This window comes from Spermophilus citellus (genome assembly GCF_964194105.1).
Source record: "Spermophilus citellus genome assembly, chromosome: 1".
In the NCBI taxonomy this organism is placed as follows: domain Eukaryota; kingdom Metazoa; phylum Chordata; class Mammalia; order Rodentia; family Sciuridae; genus Spermophilus; species Spermophilus citellus.
Genome location: NC_138182.1, coordinates 53,709,262 through 53,727,341, shown reverse-complemented (window position 1 = coordinate 53,727,341; position 18,080 = coordinate 53,709,262). Strand labels below are relative to the sequence as shown.

The window sequence follows — 18,080 nt, the reverse complement described above, 5'->3', positions numbered from 1 at the left end:
CTTGAAATCTTCACTACTAAATAGTGGATTGAGGGAGAAAGTATTTGAATGAGAGCAAAGGGCAAAAAAATGGGTAACAGAGTGCCTTCTCTGTTTTACCTATTTCAGAGTCTCATATGTTGTAGAAGTAGGTGCTGTCAAACTTTCATGCACACACTACATGAAATTAAAATTGTTACTACTAAGCTTAAAGTATCTAAATAAGAAATAGTTCTTCTTGGAGAAGAAATTTTCTTCAGACTAAAATAAGAATAAAAAAGACTGAACATGAAATGGTTATATAAATGTGGTGACACTTCACGTACGCATTTTTTTTGAGGGGGGGGAGAATTTTTAATATTTATTTTTAGTTCTCGGCGGACACAACATCTTTGTTGGTATGTGGTGCTTAGGATCGACGCCGGGCCGCACGCATGCCAGGCAGCGCGCTACCGCTTGAGCCACATCCCCAGCCCCACGTACGCATTTTTTTGTTCTCTTTTATTTTTTATTTTTTGGCAGGGATGGGTGTATATGATTATATTGCTTAAATTTTGGGGAAAAAAAAACATATCTTCAAAAATTCCAGTGTATTAATATTGACTAAAATTAGTGACAAATCCCTTGTTTAGTCAGTGTTCTGATTTCTTAGGAGATTGCTATTTAGTAGTTTCATATTATTCATCTTTGGGAACCAGATTAAGTTGAATAAGTCATTATTCAGAAAATATTTGTTCTGTAGCTACAGATGTAGAATTTTAATGTACTGAAAGTCTGTTCTAGAAACTCATGTTAATATGATAGGCAAAAATATATATTTTATTTTTAAAATACTATTAAATATTTCCATTGTTATTTTATCCATTGGCATTTAGGTGTCCTCATGGTCTTGAAAAGCAAGTTTTACTATAACATAAAGGTCCATTTTATTTTACATGAAGTGGGTTTGGAATTATGTCCTTACTCCACACACTTTGGGTAGTTTTCCATACATGGAATATTTCTGCCTGGATTTAGGTCGCTTTGCATACTGCTTGCTCTGCTGGAGCACTCCATAATTGTCTGGCTAGATTATACTTACCCTCTGACCTCTGTTCTAAATTTGCTGCCTCTCATAAAATCTGTGTCTATCTTATTTCCCTTTGTGTCTCTATGGTGTGTCTCATGGCATATAATAAATTTGTTGAATAACAGATGATCAATGAGTGGCATGCTTTAATAACTAACACATGTAGTACCAGCCATTTTCCAGGGCTGTAACCACTCATGTAATCCTTCCCCAAACTAGATATGGTATTCCTGTGGTTCCTCTTTTACAGATGAGAAAATTGAGGCCCACAGAGATCCTGATTTGCCCATCATTGTACAACTAGCAAGAAGCCAAGGTGCTGGCCCAGGCTTTGTGGCTCCAGAGTCTGTACTGTATATGACTATATTCTTTTAAGTCCTATTAAATGTGCAACTGCTCTAATTTGTATAGATATAGCTCTTCAGTGATTTTGGGGTTTTTGTGGGGTTTTTTTTTTTTGTGTGTGTGTGTGTGTGTGTGTGTGTGTGCCATGAGAGCCTTGTTACAATAGCTAAAGAGGGAACATGTGTTCCAGACTGCTGCCTCAAGCCATGTAGACCAAGGGGGAAAATTTTCAAAATCTTGTAGCTTCTCTGAAGAACAGCTGCTCATTTTGACAACAGTTTAACTCACCTCTCTTACTTGAGAATTCTCATCTTGAAATTAACTTTTTGTTGTTGTTTTGTTTATTTGTAGAACAATCTACTGTAGGTAGTTATGCCAGTGGGGAGTCATTTTATTTATAACTGCAGATCCAAGGTAGCCAGAAAGAGGGAGTAAGTTTCCATTATAATTTCACCTAGCTTTATTTTTTTTTTAAAGAGAGAGTGAGAGAGAGGAGAGAGAGAGAGAGATTTTTTTTTAATATTTTATTTTTTAGTTCTCGGCGGACACAACATCTTTGTTGGTATGTGGTGCTGAGGATCGAACCCGGGCCGCACGCATGCCAGGCGAGTGCGCTACCGCTTGAGCCACATCTCAAGCCCTAGCTTTATTTTTGTTAGCATTGTCAGCAGGACAAAACCAGAAACAAATGCCACTGATTGAGTACTAGCTTCTTTCTCAACCCTGTGCCAGGTGCTTTACATGTAGTGTCCCACTTAGTTCTCACAGTGTTTTGGGAGGTATAGCACCTTACAAGAGAGGTGACTGCACAGTAGCAAAGGCTCATGCCATCTCAGGGGCTACATTTGAACTCATGCTGCCTTGACTCCAAAGCCTGTCCTTAGTCCACTGCTGCTCAGAGAGTTTGCAGGAAAATTTAAGGTTGTAATTTTTAAGGGTGTTTTTGATGACAGGCTAGAGGGTGTCCGCAGAAGACATATTTTATTTTCTGACTCTGGTACAACAACGTTCTCTTTGAATTGATAGGTTCATTATAGAAAAATATTTTGGGGGCTACTTTGGTTTTAAAACATAAAATATCCTCTCAGAGGACAGAATGTGAAACCTGATTTCAGGGGTAGAGAAAAGGTGAAGGCTAGAGAGTCAGCATCACCTTTCTATAATAGATTTTTGTTTCCTATAGGATTTGTATGAAACATAAAGTTCAGATTGGGGGTAGTAGGTAGAAATTCCTGACCTCTTGTATAAGCTGAATAAATCAGTGGCCTTTCAGACATTAAGCTTTATATGAGGTGAAATCCATGGCTTTAGGAGCACAGTGCTGTGTAGCAATAATCATCATTTTACATTCGTGAGTGGTTTTAGACTCATTACATGCCATTAACAACCTACCTGTTATTAATAGATGATATCATGCTCCTGTGAGATGAATTGAGCTCATTAGGGAATTTTTGTTGGATCCTGCTAACAACCTCCTATCCTTCTTTATCTTACTCAGCAGTGTGTTTCTGTTTGTCCTTTGAGTTTAAACCTAATTTTTTGGCCTGCCATTGGTCACTGTGGCCTTAAAACATATTGTATATCCTGTTCCCATCTCCCTGTTCTATTAGTGAATTTTGCTCTTTTACTCACATGGCCTGAATAAGACTTCTGGTTTTTTTCTTTATCACTCATTATCCTGATGGCACTTCCCCTTTTTATCATTGAAAGTTCCTCTTTCATTAACTAAAATTCTTAGCACAGTATAATGCTTTTTGCTCTCTAAGCAGATTTCATCTGATACCTTATTTGTTTTCTTTAATATCTCAGAGAAATAGTTTCTAATGCTTTTATCTCTTTGTACCCCTTTGTTATTTGTCCCTAATGTAACCTGTTTCAAAATAAATTTTCAACTAAATTATGCTTATTAAAATGTGTTTTAGTTTTAGTTAAAGATGTAACTACTGTGTGGACCCTCTGAGTTTGCAATATCAAATATTCCCATGTGGGAATATTTTTTTACTTCTGTAGGTTTGTTTTTTTTTCCATGACCTTGTCAACATATTCTGTTGGAATGCTACTACAAGTTCTTTTTTGTTAGTATTTTCTAAGAAACTAATATAAACAAAAAGCACTACTTGCCTTAAAAGAGATCATAGTACCTCCCTCCTCTGCAAACTGGGTTTATTTTGTGTTTTTTTCTTATTTGTATTTGAGCATAGATATATGTGTCAAACTTTGTAGTCATTATTTTCTAGTTTCAAAAAAGTCAGTCTTTCCTCTCTCAGCTTTATTTCCCACATATATAACTCCCACCTGAATTATTCGTGATGACAATCAAGGAGATAAATGATTTCTTCATCTTAAGTGATTGATGAATTCTGCTTGTGGAAGTCTTCAACCTATTTTTTTGTTGTTGTTGTTTTAATAGTGATGTTTTGCTGTTTGTCTTCCTATTGGGAAGACAGCAGTGTTTGAGAGGCAGACACTGGCAACAGAGCACCTGGCTTGAGTCCCATCTCTGCAGATTATAAGAGATATAACTGTGGCAAGTTTCTTAAACATACTTAACCTTGGTTTGCTGATAGTAGTCTGTTTCTTAGGGTTATTACTTTTTGAAAATCAAATAACTTAATGTAAATACACCCTCATAACTAGTTAGCTGTGTACAAATAATAAAAGTAATTTTACCTTTCAAATCTCATTATAACACGATCAATATTTTAAATTTTTCATTTATCTTTTCAGAATAGAATACTGTGAATTGATCAGATAGCTTATTTCTCATGTTTAGCTCTGTCTTCAGATGATTTCTACAATCTTGTTAAAATTCTGTTTCATCCAGGTAAAGATTTGTCATTCATACTATTTGTAGACTTGAAGTTGATTTGTGGTTCATATAATTGAAATACATGTAGTGAACAAATCCAAAATCAATTATAACTCACCTAATCTTGTTCTGTTGATCAGATAGAATTCATTATTCTACTGCATTTTCAGAATAAAGTTTTATATCACAAAAAAAAAAAACAAGAAAGAAAGGAAGAAATCATCCAGTGGGAGGATATTTTGAGTGTAAAATTTTTTTGACAAGGAGGCAGCAGAACAAAACTTGTTTTGTAAATCATTTAAATTACACATATTTGATGCTTGTCAACTCCGATGCCATTTGTGCTGACTACTATGTGGACCAACTAGACAATATCAGGAATGTCAAAGCTCTAAGTCTTTTCTGTGTGCTTCTTAAATCTTATAGATTGATTCATCTATGTTGTCAGAGGAAGGAAAATCTTGTACAAGTCCTGTGGTAGAGTGTTGAGCCAGCTTGTGCAATTATAATAGGAAGCATCTTCTATCCATGCTTATTTTGGTGGGCTCACAACTTGAAAATTGTATTTGGAGTCTTTTCACATAGGGCTTATGTCTTCATTAGCACCTTTGTTATTCTGAGATCATACTTGGAGCTATAAAGCTTCAGACCTAGAAGAAAATAATTCTGGTTATGGACTTTTTTTCTTCTCCTTTAGTATTTGTGAGTTTGCAACTTTGAAAATAATTCAGATAGATCCTGCTCATTCTTTAGTCGTTTTGCAGTAGTAACACATGTAGACTCTGTGGCTTAATTTTTTTTTTTTTACTGATAAGATTTTTTATTATGCATTGCTGAATGGGATAATAAATTATTTGACTGGCAAGTTCTATATGATTAACTGCCTCATAATTTGTATTTTCCTTTTATGTTTAAAGTATTTTGTTTATTCAATGAAATGGTATAGCTAAATTATTCTAATACATTAATAAGCACAACATGTGTAATAATATGATATATTAACTAAGTATTTGAAAGGTGACAGTAAACTGGATATGTCAATAAAATGTCATGTTCTTTGTATAGTAGATAGTCATTCCTTTAATATTTTACACACTCACCTACACACACACAGGGGAGTGGAAAAGAAGCTACACATTATAAGGCTCACTTTCATGTTTCGTTGTAAACATAGGTTTACATGAGACAGTGTGGAGTTTTACTCCAGTTGGAGAGATATTAGCTTATCAAAAATTTTATATAAACCAAAATGCTATCCTGTCATACCTATCTCTAAATATTATATGGAAACTCTTTTGTGTATATGTGCACCTTTATTTATCTTATAGTTCCCTATTTTTATAATATATCTCTTTGAAACACAAGGAAAGAGAATACATAATGAGAAATCAAATTGTAATTTGGAAAAGCTTTATTGTGAAATTTTCATACTTTATTAAAGAAGTATTGTTATATTAATCATCTATTTGTTTTGTGACCAAAATACCTGACACAACTTAGAGGAAGAAAGATATATTTTAGCTCATGGTTTTAGAGGTTTTATCTGTGGTAGTCTGGCTCTAAGGAAGAACCATCATGATAGAAGGATGTGGCAGAAAGAAAGCTCTTCAATTCAAGGCAGCCAGGAAGCCTGGGTAGAGGGAGAGAGGAACAGGGAGAAGATAACCCTTTCTTGGGCATGCCTCTAGAGACCCATTTCCTCCAATGAAACTGACCTCCCACCAGTCCATTCAGCTATTGATAAATTAATCCATTCAGTGTTGTTAGAAGAGGGAAAATCATGTACAAAACTCGTGATGGGTGTTGAACCAGCGTGAACAATTATACTAGGAAGCATCTTTTGTCCATGCTCATTTTGGTGGGCTTACAATTTAAAATCCATTTCATGGATTAATTCACTGATGAGGTCAGGGCCCTCATGATCCAATCATTGCCTAAAATTCCCCACTTCTGGACCTTTCTGCATTGAGAACTATGCTTTCAACACAGGAGCTTTTGGGCAGAGACTCCAGATTCAAACCATACCAATTGTATGAGTTGAGTGTCTCATTTACATGGGAATTTTGTGAAGGGTTAGAAGGAATTACAAATAAACTCAGGGCAAAGTTACCAAGGGTCAATAGTGTCACCAGTGGGTTAATAAATAATTTGTGGATTAATCTGAAACTGATTATAGGAAAAAGAATAACTTCAATCTAAAGAGTTTAATCATTAGCACCTATACAACTTTTGGGCATTATAGTTTGCTTCTTGCAACTGTAGTGGTCTATAAAGTTCAGCTAATAGCAACTTGTATTACATGTTAAGATGAATTGTTTCTACCAGAGCACAGTATATCATGCTTTCCTATTCCATTGATAGCATTTTTAATTTTAGTTGGTAATCCTAGAAAAAATTACATTAATTTTACTGTTGTCCTAGATTACTTTCTATGACATCTACTATTGTAATTATAAATACTAGTAGTAGGAACAAAATTATTTCCCATTAAGTACTTAAAGTGTGTGTGTGTGTGTGTGAAAATTTTTTATATTTAGTTACGAAAGAAAATAATTTTGATGGAAAACTGACAAGTAGATCATATACTTTTGTTTCTTTACAAACTTCTGTGACTATTACTCACTTTTAAAATATTTTTTCATGTTTCTTTATGAGAATATGTGTAAGATCTTAGGAATTCATTTTTAATTTTTTCAACTTAAAATATTTTCTGTTCATTTCTGAAGAAGTCATCAATAGTTTCTAGCATAGCCTCAACCTAAGGGTGAACAATCTCCATGCAAGGTGTTTAATGGGAGAGTATTGAACCCTCGTGTGGTTGTTTTCTTGAGAAAATTACCCATATTTTTATAGTACCTAACATCCACTCTTCTGAAAATCTTGGAGATTTAAGTTGAATTTGTTCATATCACTTTAGGGTTGTACAAGAACAACTGAAAAGAATTTTTAGGTTAGAGGAACCTTGCCACAGTTATGTAACTTGAACATCCATTAAGGTTGAAAGAAATATAATACTGAACAGGAAGACATTTATGAGCTTTTTAAAATAGTTTTTTTTCAAATAATAAAATCTCTGTTAGTTTCCATTAAAAAAACATATATAGAGTTATAATATCTTGAAAAAATTGAGATGGATAGATGAAACTATTAAAATGGCTAAGATTTAAACTAGAGATGAAATACAAGTTATTTTTTAAAAATCAGGATCTATGACAATCTACTTGTTTTTAATACTTTTGTTTTTATATTTTATTACAATTTTATCTTCCAGGGCTGATAAATCCATTAAAGGCATGTTTTTAAGATGGACTAATTTCTTAAGCTTTTTGTAAGTGGGGTAAAACACACTTTGATATTTTAAATTTTACTTTTTGGGAAAAAATAAAACATTCGTTGTGTTACCAAGTAATGTTAAATATGAGGTTAAATATCAGGAATTTCTTTTAAGTAACTGCAATATTTTTCCGAGAAAACATAGAAAACTAAATTATCTTTTCCAGAGTAGTCTTATAACACATATTAGATTTGAATGTATTAAAAACAGTGTACATATATATGTAAATTAAGTCCTTAGATGTATAATAGCTAGCCGTCAGGTTGAAAACTACATCTTGCCTTCCATGTGTAATTTACCATTCATCATACCCTCCCTGCCAAGTAACCCTGCCTGTATGCATCCATTTACCTCCCAGTCAACTTAATGCACACTTCTATTTCAACATCTCTGAATAGTAAACATTTATATTGTCATAGAAACTTTTAAAACTGGCACTCCATCATATGCTTGACAGAAGCATATATAATTGATATATACTAGAAAATGGTTCTTCTTTGTATTGTTAAGGATTATTGTATTTGAGGCAATTGACTAATTATATTATAATAAAATATTTAAAATCAGTGATAAAGTAATAGAATATTATTTACTTATGTTTCTATGTATTATATGCTATACAATGAAGTGACATAGGTGAATTAACTGAATTAATTCTTAATATTTTATCTCATGTATTATTTAATGTTTTGCCTATTTCACAGAGTGACACAACTCTGTAGTGCTGAATAGTTATTTAAACAAAAATAACAGGACTTCATATTTCTACCTCCTTAATATTATACTCTTTCCCATATTTAACAATGAATTCAGATTTTTCAAAAATTTCTAAAAGTAGTAAAATGTCATATTTATATATTTTTAAAGGTGTCTTTAACTTTCAGTTTTAACATTTGTGGGTGGTGAGTGCTTTGTTAGGGATTGATTTTATATGGCTGTTCAATTATCATTGTTTACCTCTGGATTTTAAAACACATGTACAATGTGCCCAGAAATACATATACTATATAAAAACTGCAACATTATATAAAGTATTTAAGAAATGAGACATTGAGTCATATAAAAGAAAACACATTTAAGGACTTTCCTTATCATGATATGGTTTAATAGAGACTCTTAAAGATTTATTCTGTCAGAATACAGGAAACATTTTAAAATACAGCTGTTTGGTAAGAAAGAGAAATATCCCAGGGCAAAAGGGTTAGAAGAAAAAAGACAAAATTGAAACTTTATTGTTGAGCATAGGTAAGGAAGGGGAAAGCTAGACTTACCTAGGATGTTGAAGGCTGATACCATGGTTTGGTGCAGAATAAGTGAGTACATTGAATAAAACTTGTAGGAGCCTGGGACAAGATCACATTTAATCTTTCCAGGCTCAGAAATGATCTCTGGTTGTTTACAGAAGCTCACCCAAAGTCCTGTGCTAAAAACCAATTACAATTTAGGTCCTCAAGTTTCTCAAAAATTAAGTTCAATGAGAATAATTAATTCCCATCACCAAATAAAAAAGAGAGGAATTGTGTGGTGAAATGATTAGGAAAAAGCAAAATAATATATAGAGAACCAAGAATCTAGGTATGGAATAACAATGTGTGACATGTTTTAAGAAAAAAACAATAAGTTTATAAAGACAGAGAATCAGGAGTCTACCAAAAATGGCCAAGCAGTTTCATAAAATAACTGAGTTAAATTTATGAAATTGGAAGTATGATGATTGAAAGTAACATTCATTGGAATAAGGAATAAATAATACTCAGCTAAGGAAAGAAATACTAGTTTGTATAGTATATCTAACTAAATTGTCTAGAAAGCAATTCAGAGAGAGAGATTTTATTTTGAAGTCTAATATACTTTTTAAAGAAACACATAGAATAGTTTGAGAAATCCTAACACACTGTATAATGAACTTCCCAAAGGATAGACTTAAGAGAATAAGTGAAAGATAATATTCTACACAATGAATAAAAAATTCCAGATTAGAATCTACAGGATAGGAACTAAACATATAGATATTTTTGCACTCATTTTTTAAAAAATCATATATAATAGTTCAGAATAGCACCAACAAACACCTTTAAAAGTAGCCACAGGGAAAGAGGTATAACCTCCATATAGTTATATACAAATAACTTCTCATCAGCACAAGTAGAAACTAAATGAAAGTGAGGTAGTATCACCCAAAAGATGGAAAAAGGTTAAAAAATTGCATGTGCCCCAAATAAATTGATGAACTATATGAATATCTTGATAGATGTATTATTGTACTGAAAAAGTTAGAGTTCTCTAACATACAAGTCAAGCAGAAAAAAAATAAATGTATGAAAGCTTTGAAGAATTTAAATAGATTTATTTGATTATTGTGTTTAGGATAGAAACTCTAAAGAATGCCCATTTCGCTCAAGTACAGTCACCAACTAGTATCAAATTGATTACATACTTGAGATGACTAAAGACATTTCAGCATAATTACAAGTATCATTTTCATTCATTGACCACAATAACATGAAACTAGAAATTAAAAAGATGAAATTTTAAAACTATTATTTTGAAAATTCTGAAAACACACTAAGTACTCTGAGTCAAAGATAAAATCATAGGAAAATTTAGACCTGAGCAATATTGGAAATACCCCATGTCAGAATTTGTGAGATCCAATAAAAGTGGTATAAAGCAATTTATGTTTTAAGTGCTTCAATTACACTCAGAAAAATGAGAATTATACCCCATTTGATTCAAATGTATGATATGTCAAGATCATTGTATTGTCATGTGCAAGTAATAAAAAAAATGAACAAAATCAACAAGGTAAGCATTTGTCTCAGAAATTAATAAGGAAATTGTATGATTTTGGGAAAAAAAATGAATGTTCAAGAATAAGAATAAGTGATGAAGAATTTTAAAATTCAAAATGGTATATTGAAGCCAGATAATTTTCTGAAAAGATTAATCAAAAAAAAAAGAAAAATGATAAGAATATAAAAAAGAAACATAACTAAAGATACTGAAGATAGTAAAAAGTGCATACTATAAAAATTTGTAGGCCATAGTAGGAAAAATTTTGATAAACTAGGTAAGTTCGAGAAGAAAATAATCTGCAATTGTTTCAAAATGCTTAAGCATTTCTAGAACTAATTTTTAATGATTTCTTTTGATTTTTCTAACATATTTGGGTGTCTACTCCATACCATTCAAAAACATTGATTTCAAGATAAAGTAGGTACTTAAATGTGAAGAGCAACATTAAAACTTCTAGAGAAAATATGATTCATTTAAAGTGTAGAAGGATATAAAAGGGATCAGAAATAAAGGAAAAGAGATTTTTGACTAGTTTTAGGAATTTCTGTTTATTGAAAGATAAAGTACAGGACAGTTAAATTTCAGCATTCTGTTTATAATGGTAAGATTTGTATCCACATTGTTTACAGAAGGACAAATCATTAAGAAAGAGATAACCCAAAAGAAAGTAGGTGAAACATATGAACAGGCATTTTATAGAATAGGGAATACCAATGTTTGTTTACAGACATATGAGAAGCTGCTTGAACTAACTGGTAACAGAAATACAGATTAAAAGCAGAATGTGATATCAAATATACCAGCAAAATGGAAGAAATTAAGAAGACTTGTCATGACAGGTTTGGCGAGTGTGTAGATTGTGATTATATAGAGAGAGTCTCGGTGTACATTGACATAACTACTCTGAAAACAATTTAGTAGTATCTAGTATGATGAAGACTTATCAGTCATGTCATTCATAAATTGGATTCCTGTCTTAGCAGTGGCTTTCAATCTATTTCCACCATGATCCACATTTTAAACAATTGTTTACAAGGAATTCCACCATGATTTTACATGTATGTATTTTTAGAATAGAAAAAGCTTCAAGAAATTATACTCAATACTGCTTGTATTGCACTCAAGGGCTTTCTGTTCGTTAATTTAAAGAGTAACTGTCAATAATTTTAAACTGATTTAAGGACCAAGTATCACAAGTATAATTAAAGAACTCTTATATGTGTGTATTAGGAGACACACACCAAAATGTTCATGTCTGCATTATTCATTGTAGCCGAATATTGGAGAAAAATCTCATTGATGGGAGAGTAAATAACACAATTTAATATAGGCAATGAAAGTGAAGTGCAATTTGCACTTTAAAAAATGGAGCAATCTTAAAAACAAATCTTAAGTGAAAAAAGCAGGTTATAGCTGAGTGTGGTGGCACATGCCTGTAATTCCAGCAACTCAAGGCTAAGACAGGAGGCTCCTAGTTCAAAGCCAGCTTCAGCAACTTCACAAGACCCTATCTCAAAAGGGCCCTGGATGTCATTTAGTGGTTAAGCACTGCTGGGTTCAATTCTTAGTACTCCCCCAAAAAGAAAGTCCCAAAAGTTAACATAAAGGATGGTGAGATTTTTATGAAATCCAAAGATTATATTTATAATAAAAGCTATGACTTATATAGCATCCCTCTCTGCCAGATACTTCTGAATTTTACTCATATTACAACCATTCATTTAAATTTACTCACTCTGGGGCATTTTGGTTTATCTGAAAAAATGTGTTACATACTGTCATAATAAATATTTAAACTAGTCATGGAAAATTTCTTGTTATAGCAGTTGTATAAAATCAAATTATGTGAGGATGTAATTGTTAGCTCATATTTTCTAATAGAATACACACATTTAATATGTCTATATATTTTCATAACATATTTGTTAAAGTACCTATATGTTATTATGTAGATGTTTTTCTACTCATCATTACCATGGAAATCATTTTAGTCTTAGGAATTTAGGTTATTGACTATGTCATTTGAATTCAAAAATCAAATGTGGTAAAGTTTTGAAATCTTCTGTGATCATTGGTGTGGACTGGTAAGTCTGTACATCTTTCAGAGAAGGGCATGCACTAGGCTTCATCTGGGAATATATTGTCAAAGAATGTCATTTGGTAATGTATAGCTGAACATAGTCAGTGTGCCAGTGCAAGTACAACCTTTTTTTTTTTTTTTTCAATTGAGTAAAGAGAAAACCAGGTCTCCTAAAGCACAAGAAATAAAATTTAAAAATCAATAATGGGATTGTATCAAATAAAAAGCTTCTTCACAACAAAGGAATAATCAAAAGCATGAAGAGAGGGCTTACTGAATGGGAAAAAATCTTTGTCATCAATACCTCAAATAAGGTCTTAATTTCCAGGAACATACAAAGAACTAAAAAAAACTTAACCAAAACAAATAACCCATTCTACAAATGGGCAAAAGAACTAAACAGACACTTCTCAAAAGAAGAAAATATGAACAGTCAACAAATATTTGAAAAAATATTCAAAATCTCTAGTAGTTAGAGAAATGCAAATTAAAACTACACTGAGATTTCCCCATTCCTCCAACCAGAATTGCAGTTATCAAGAATACAAGTAACTGTAAATGTTGACATTTTTTCACCCACATTGCACTTAAAGCTAAGAATGAATCTCCTGCCCCTCCCAAAGAAGGGAGTGTTGAAGGGAGTCCACAGCCATGAACAGAAGAAGATCTGCATGTCACCTACCTTTTGGTAGGCCCAAGACATTGCAGCTCTAGAGGCACCCCAAATTTCTTGGAAGAGCACCCTCAGGAGAAACTTGAGCACTATGCCATCATCAAGTTCCCCCAACCACTGAATCAGCCATGGGGAAGATTGAAGACAACAACATACTTGTGTTCATTGTGGATGTCAAGGCCAACAAACACCAGATCAAAGAAGCTGTAATGTAGTTCTATGACATTCATATGAGAAAGGTTAACACCCTAATCAGGCCTGATTGAGAGAAGGCTCTCGATTATGATGCTTTGGACTTTGCCAACAAAATTGAAATCATCTACAGAGTCCAGATGTCTAATTTTAAACATATGCTTTTTTTTTCAACATTTAAAACAAAATAACAAATTTGGCAAGGATATGGGGACAGGTACACTCATACCTTATTGGTGGGAATGTAAATTGGTGCAACCACTCTTGAAACAGTATGGAGATTCCACAAAAAATCTAGGAATGGAATCACCTTTTGACCCAGTTATCCCACTCCTTGGTAAATACCCAATGGAGTTAAAATGAGATAGCCATATCACTGTTAATAGCAGCACAATTCACAGAAACTAAGCTATGGAACCAGTCTAGATGCCCGTCAACAGATGAATGGATAAAGAAATGTGATATGTATGGAAAATTACTCAGCCATGAACAAAATGACTTTATGACATTCGCTGGTAAATGAATGGATCTGGAGACTATCAGGCTAAGTGAAATAAGCCAGTCACCAAAAAACAAAGGTCCAATGTTCTCTCTGAGGTATGGATTCACCCACATCAAGGAGGGGGATGATGATGAATAGAATTTCAGTGAATTAGACAAACAGGAATGAAAGGAATGGAGGGATGATAGAAAAAGGAAAGACAGCCAGGTGCGGTGGCACATACATGTAATCCCAGGGTCTTGGGAGGCTGAGACAGGAGAATCACAAATTCAAAGCCAGCCTCAGGAACTTCAAGGCGCTAAGCAACTTATTGAGACCCTGCTCTAAATAAAATACAAAATAGGGTTGGGGATGTGGCTCAGTGGTTGAGTACCCCTGAATTCAATCCCCAGTACCAAAAAGCAAAATGAAAGACAGTGGAATGAATCTGACTTGACTTTCCTATGTACATATATGAATGCACCACAGTGAATCTTTCCATCATGTACATCCAGAAGACTGGGATCCTAATTAGATTAAGATATATTCCAAGCCTATATAAATATATCAAAATAGATCCTACTGTCATATATAATCAAAAGAATAAATAAAAATTAAAAGTGATCAGTGGGTTCAGTGTGAGTATATATTTTTCAATTGATTTGTTGTGGGGTGGAGAGACAGTGTCTTATAGCCAGTTATCATTCATTATGTCTGGCTCACCTTTATTTTCCTTCCTGGTTTTGAATTTGTGAGTGAAATAACTAAGAAGCAGTTGTAATGTTATAAATATTTACTTTTTTGTTTTAGATTATTTTTGTGTTTGTGTTGGCTTAGTTTTGCTTAATATTTGGCTTAAAGGAAAATTTCAAATTACTGGTTTAGCCATTGTACCTAAAATAGTGTCATTTGTTTTTTTTTATTTTGGGCTATTTTACTTCTTTATGTTTGGCATAAAAGAAAATTCCAAATTACTGTTTCAACTGGATATTAGTTGCAGACTAAATACCTTTTTCTATGCTGTTGGCATTTTCCACCTAAAAATTCTTTTCCTAATATAGTGTCAGAATAAGTTTTAAATGAGGCAGAATTTTAAGTGAAAATCAATAGTGCATTTTCCCTAAAAGAAAATAGCTTTAGGAACTTTCTCAGACCTTATTTCTAAATCTAAACATTGTTTTTATAGATCTTGCAAAGTAATTTTGACTTGTTATAACCCAGTAGAATTCTAAAAGGGTGTGGCAATTATTTCTGATAATAGATGTTATATTAACTATTCACTTTGAAATATATTCATCTATTAAAGTAGAAATTTTACATCAGCAAATTTTATACCATAATAAGCTTCATAAATAAGCTGCGTGATATATTACTTAACTTTTGATGGTTGTTTTTATTCATTTTCTTTAGGCAAAAATAGTTTTGATTACTGAATATTTGCTTACCTGTTTCTTCATCACAATACATTCTTCCTAGCCATTATACATACCCACATGGAAAACAGAGAGCTTTTTTTTTTATTAACATACACACACTCATTTTTGAACCCATGTTTATTTTCTTTCATGATGCCTCCCCTACCTTCATAGAATATATTGACTTTATAACTGACATTGTCATAGCTATTAACATATGTGACTGTAATATAAGGCAACATGGTAGAAAACATAGACTATAGCAAGTTTTCAAATCTTTCTGCCTTTTATTACTTTCATTGCAGTGAGCAAGCACTTAGCATTCTGTGCCAGAATGAATGATATGGAGTCAAATTTGAGCTTTGCAGGGATTGTATATGAAAGCATCTAGTACTACAACTGGTATTTTATAGCTTAACAATAATAGTAATATATGTCAAGAACTGTAAAGAGTTTACCTACTGGCAAGCTAACAAGTTAAGCTGCTACATTTTCATGGATGTTGGCCAAAAAATGCAACACTGCAGTCAGAGTTGAAGAATAGATTATTCTACTTGCAGCAATAGCAGTAGCCAGAGAGAAAAATTTTGTAGGTTCTTGAGCCCATATTACAACAGGGCAATGTAAAGAGGGCCAGGTAACTTTTGAAAAGGTGGTTTGGAATGAAGGTGCTTGATTAGTGTTTTTATCTTTGAGTACTATTCTTACATTTTCCTGCTTAAAAATCTCCAATGATGTTCTCTGGTACCCTGGAAAAAAAAATCCATCTCCCCTATTTTGTCCTAGAAGATCTTAACTCATCAGGCCTTGGCTTACCTCCATGAACTCATTACCAATATACTTTCCTTCTTTTTTCTCTCTTCAACCTCCAAACAACCTTGACATTAACACTTCCTTCTACCTGATTGGTTCTTCCCCCAGATCATCACATAATTAGCTCCATGACATTTGAAACAACAGAGAAAGTGAGGCCTTATCTGACCACCTAATGTAAATCTCCAGGCATTTCATCACATCACTTTTTTTTTTTAAATATACATCAAATTTTTGCTGTTTATTGTCTGTTTTCTGATCTGTCACACCAAATATAAACCAACTCTCCTGCTCCCACTCCCCGCCTTGGAAGAACAGTATCATTTGGACTCAGTGCCTATGTACTGAATAAATGAGTGGGTATGTTGTTCTTTCCCTTTCATTGTTTTGATCAATAATATCTGTCTTCATTTTATGATTTCTATGAAGAACTTACACTATCTCGGTTAAAAAAGAATGCACAATAGGAGCTGGGATTGTGGTTCAATGGCAAAGCACTTGCCTAGCATGTGAGAGATACTGGGTTTGATCCTCAGCACCACATAAAAATAAATAAATAAATAAAATAAAGGTATGGGTCTATCTGCAACTATAAAATGAAGAAAGAATGCACAATAAAAATAAAGTATCCCTAAATATAATATAAGCCATCAACTTGGAGTATAATTAGCACTTTTTAATACCACTGGTAGTAAACTAATGTGATAGCCTGTTTCGTTTCATTGGCACTTAAATAAATGGCATCTCTATAAGATGTGTAATAAGATGCCATGCTGTTTATTAGCACTTAACAAAAATCCATCTTTACCTGCTGATTCCTGCTGATGCCACATGAAATGAATTTCTTGTATAAAATTTAGAAATAAGAAGTTCAGTAACTAATCACATATTGATTCAGAACTTATTTTAATTAGCATGTTGTTATTGGCTTTCATCAAGAGTACCTCTTTCTGAAATACCAAATATTTATTTAGTTATCTTTTTAATACTTCTCCCCTTATGAGAAAATTGAAAAATTATTGATCATAATATAAAGTAGCCATAGATTTCAGATCTTTCCTATCATTTCCTTAACCATTTTCCTTATATTAATAACTTACTTAAGGCAGCGAAGGTATGGAAGACACAAATACAGTTGCAAGACACTTTTTAAAATATGTTGGAAAGCTCATTTGATTTGTGAATTAAATGTTCTTATTTTTAGTTTCTGTCTCTCTTCTCCCTTTTAGTTAGTTAATTCCACTTAGATGCAGGTGTTTTAAACATTATGGTGTATTTATAGGCATAAAATATATTTAACACAGGTATATGTGCATACCTTTTAAAAGACTGTTACTAATATAAGAACTAACCATTATTTAAATAATATTCAGTCATGGTTCTAACTTGCATATAATTTCAGATTGATAATTTTTCATTTTCTTTAGAATCACTGGTTAAAATTGATCATTTTTTGAAATTTATTTGTAATAGCAAGCAATGAAGGAGAACATCAGAAAAAGAGAAGCAGAGGAAAAAGAAAAACGTGCCAGAATAGCTAAAGAATTAGCAGAGAAAGAAAGACTTGAACGCCAGCAAAAGAAAAAGCGCTTACTAGAAATGAAGACTGGTGAGTACTATCAAATTTGCTATTCAAGTTATGTACCCTTAAGATGTGATGTATATGGTTTGGACTGGGGATGTAAGTCAGAGGAAGAATAATTGCTAGAATGCAAAGGCCCTAGGTTTGATTCTCAGTACCCTCCCCAACACACACACACACACACACACACACACACACACACACATTTAAATGGGTTACTTTATTAGCATTTTTTAATTTTATTTTTTTAAAGAGAGTGAGAGAGGAGAGAGAGTGAGAGAGAATTTTTAATATTTATTTTTTAGTTCTCGGCGGACACAACATCTTTGTTGGTATGTGGTGCTGAGGATCGAACCCGGGCCGCACGCATGCCAGGGGAGCGCGCTACTGCTTGAGCCACATCCCCAGCCCCCTTTATTAGCATTTTAATGTGTTTGGTGAAAAACTGAAATTTGACTACCTGTTTCTGTAGTTAAACGTTAGAGCAATTGTTTTCTTATGGGTTTTTCTAC

The 18,080-nt window shown here is 32.9% G+C and overlaps 1 protein-coding gene and 1 long non-coding RNA gene across 5 annotated transcripts in view; both read left to right on the top strand.

The window, feature by feature from the left end:
• Nucleotides 1–18,080, top strand: part of LOC308654458 — a 1,408,498-nt gene that overhangs the window by 1,107,028 nt on the left and 283,390 nt on the right. The gene's annotated exons all lie outside the window — the stretch shown is intronic.
• Nucleotides 1–18,080, top strand: part of DIAPH3 (diaphanous related formin 3) — a gene marked incomplete at its 3' end in the record, with an annotated part of 478,285 nt that overhangs the window by 314,999 nt on the left and 145,206 nt on the right. For all 4 annotated transcript variants that reach the window (XM_081278663.1, XM_081278662.1, XM_081278661.1 and 1 more), the window contains one exon: nucleotides 17,460–17,595. In XM_081278663.1, coding sequence (XP_081134789.1) covers nucleotides 17,460–17,595 — 136 coding nt within the window. The remainder of the gene's footprint in view (nucleotides 1–17,459; nucleotides 17,596–18,080) is intronic.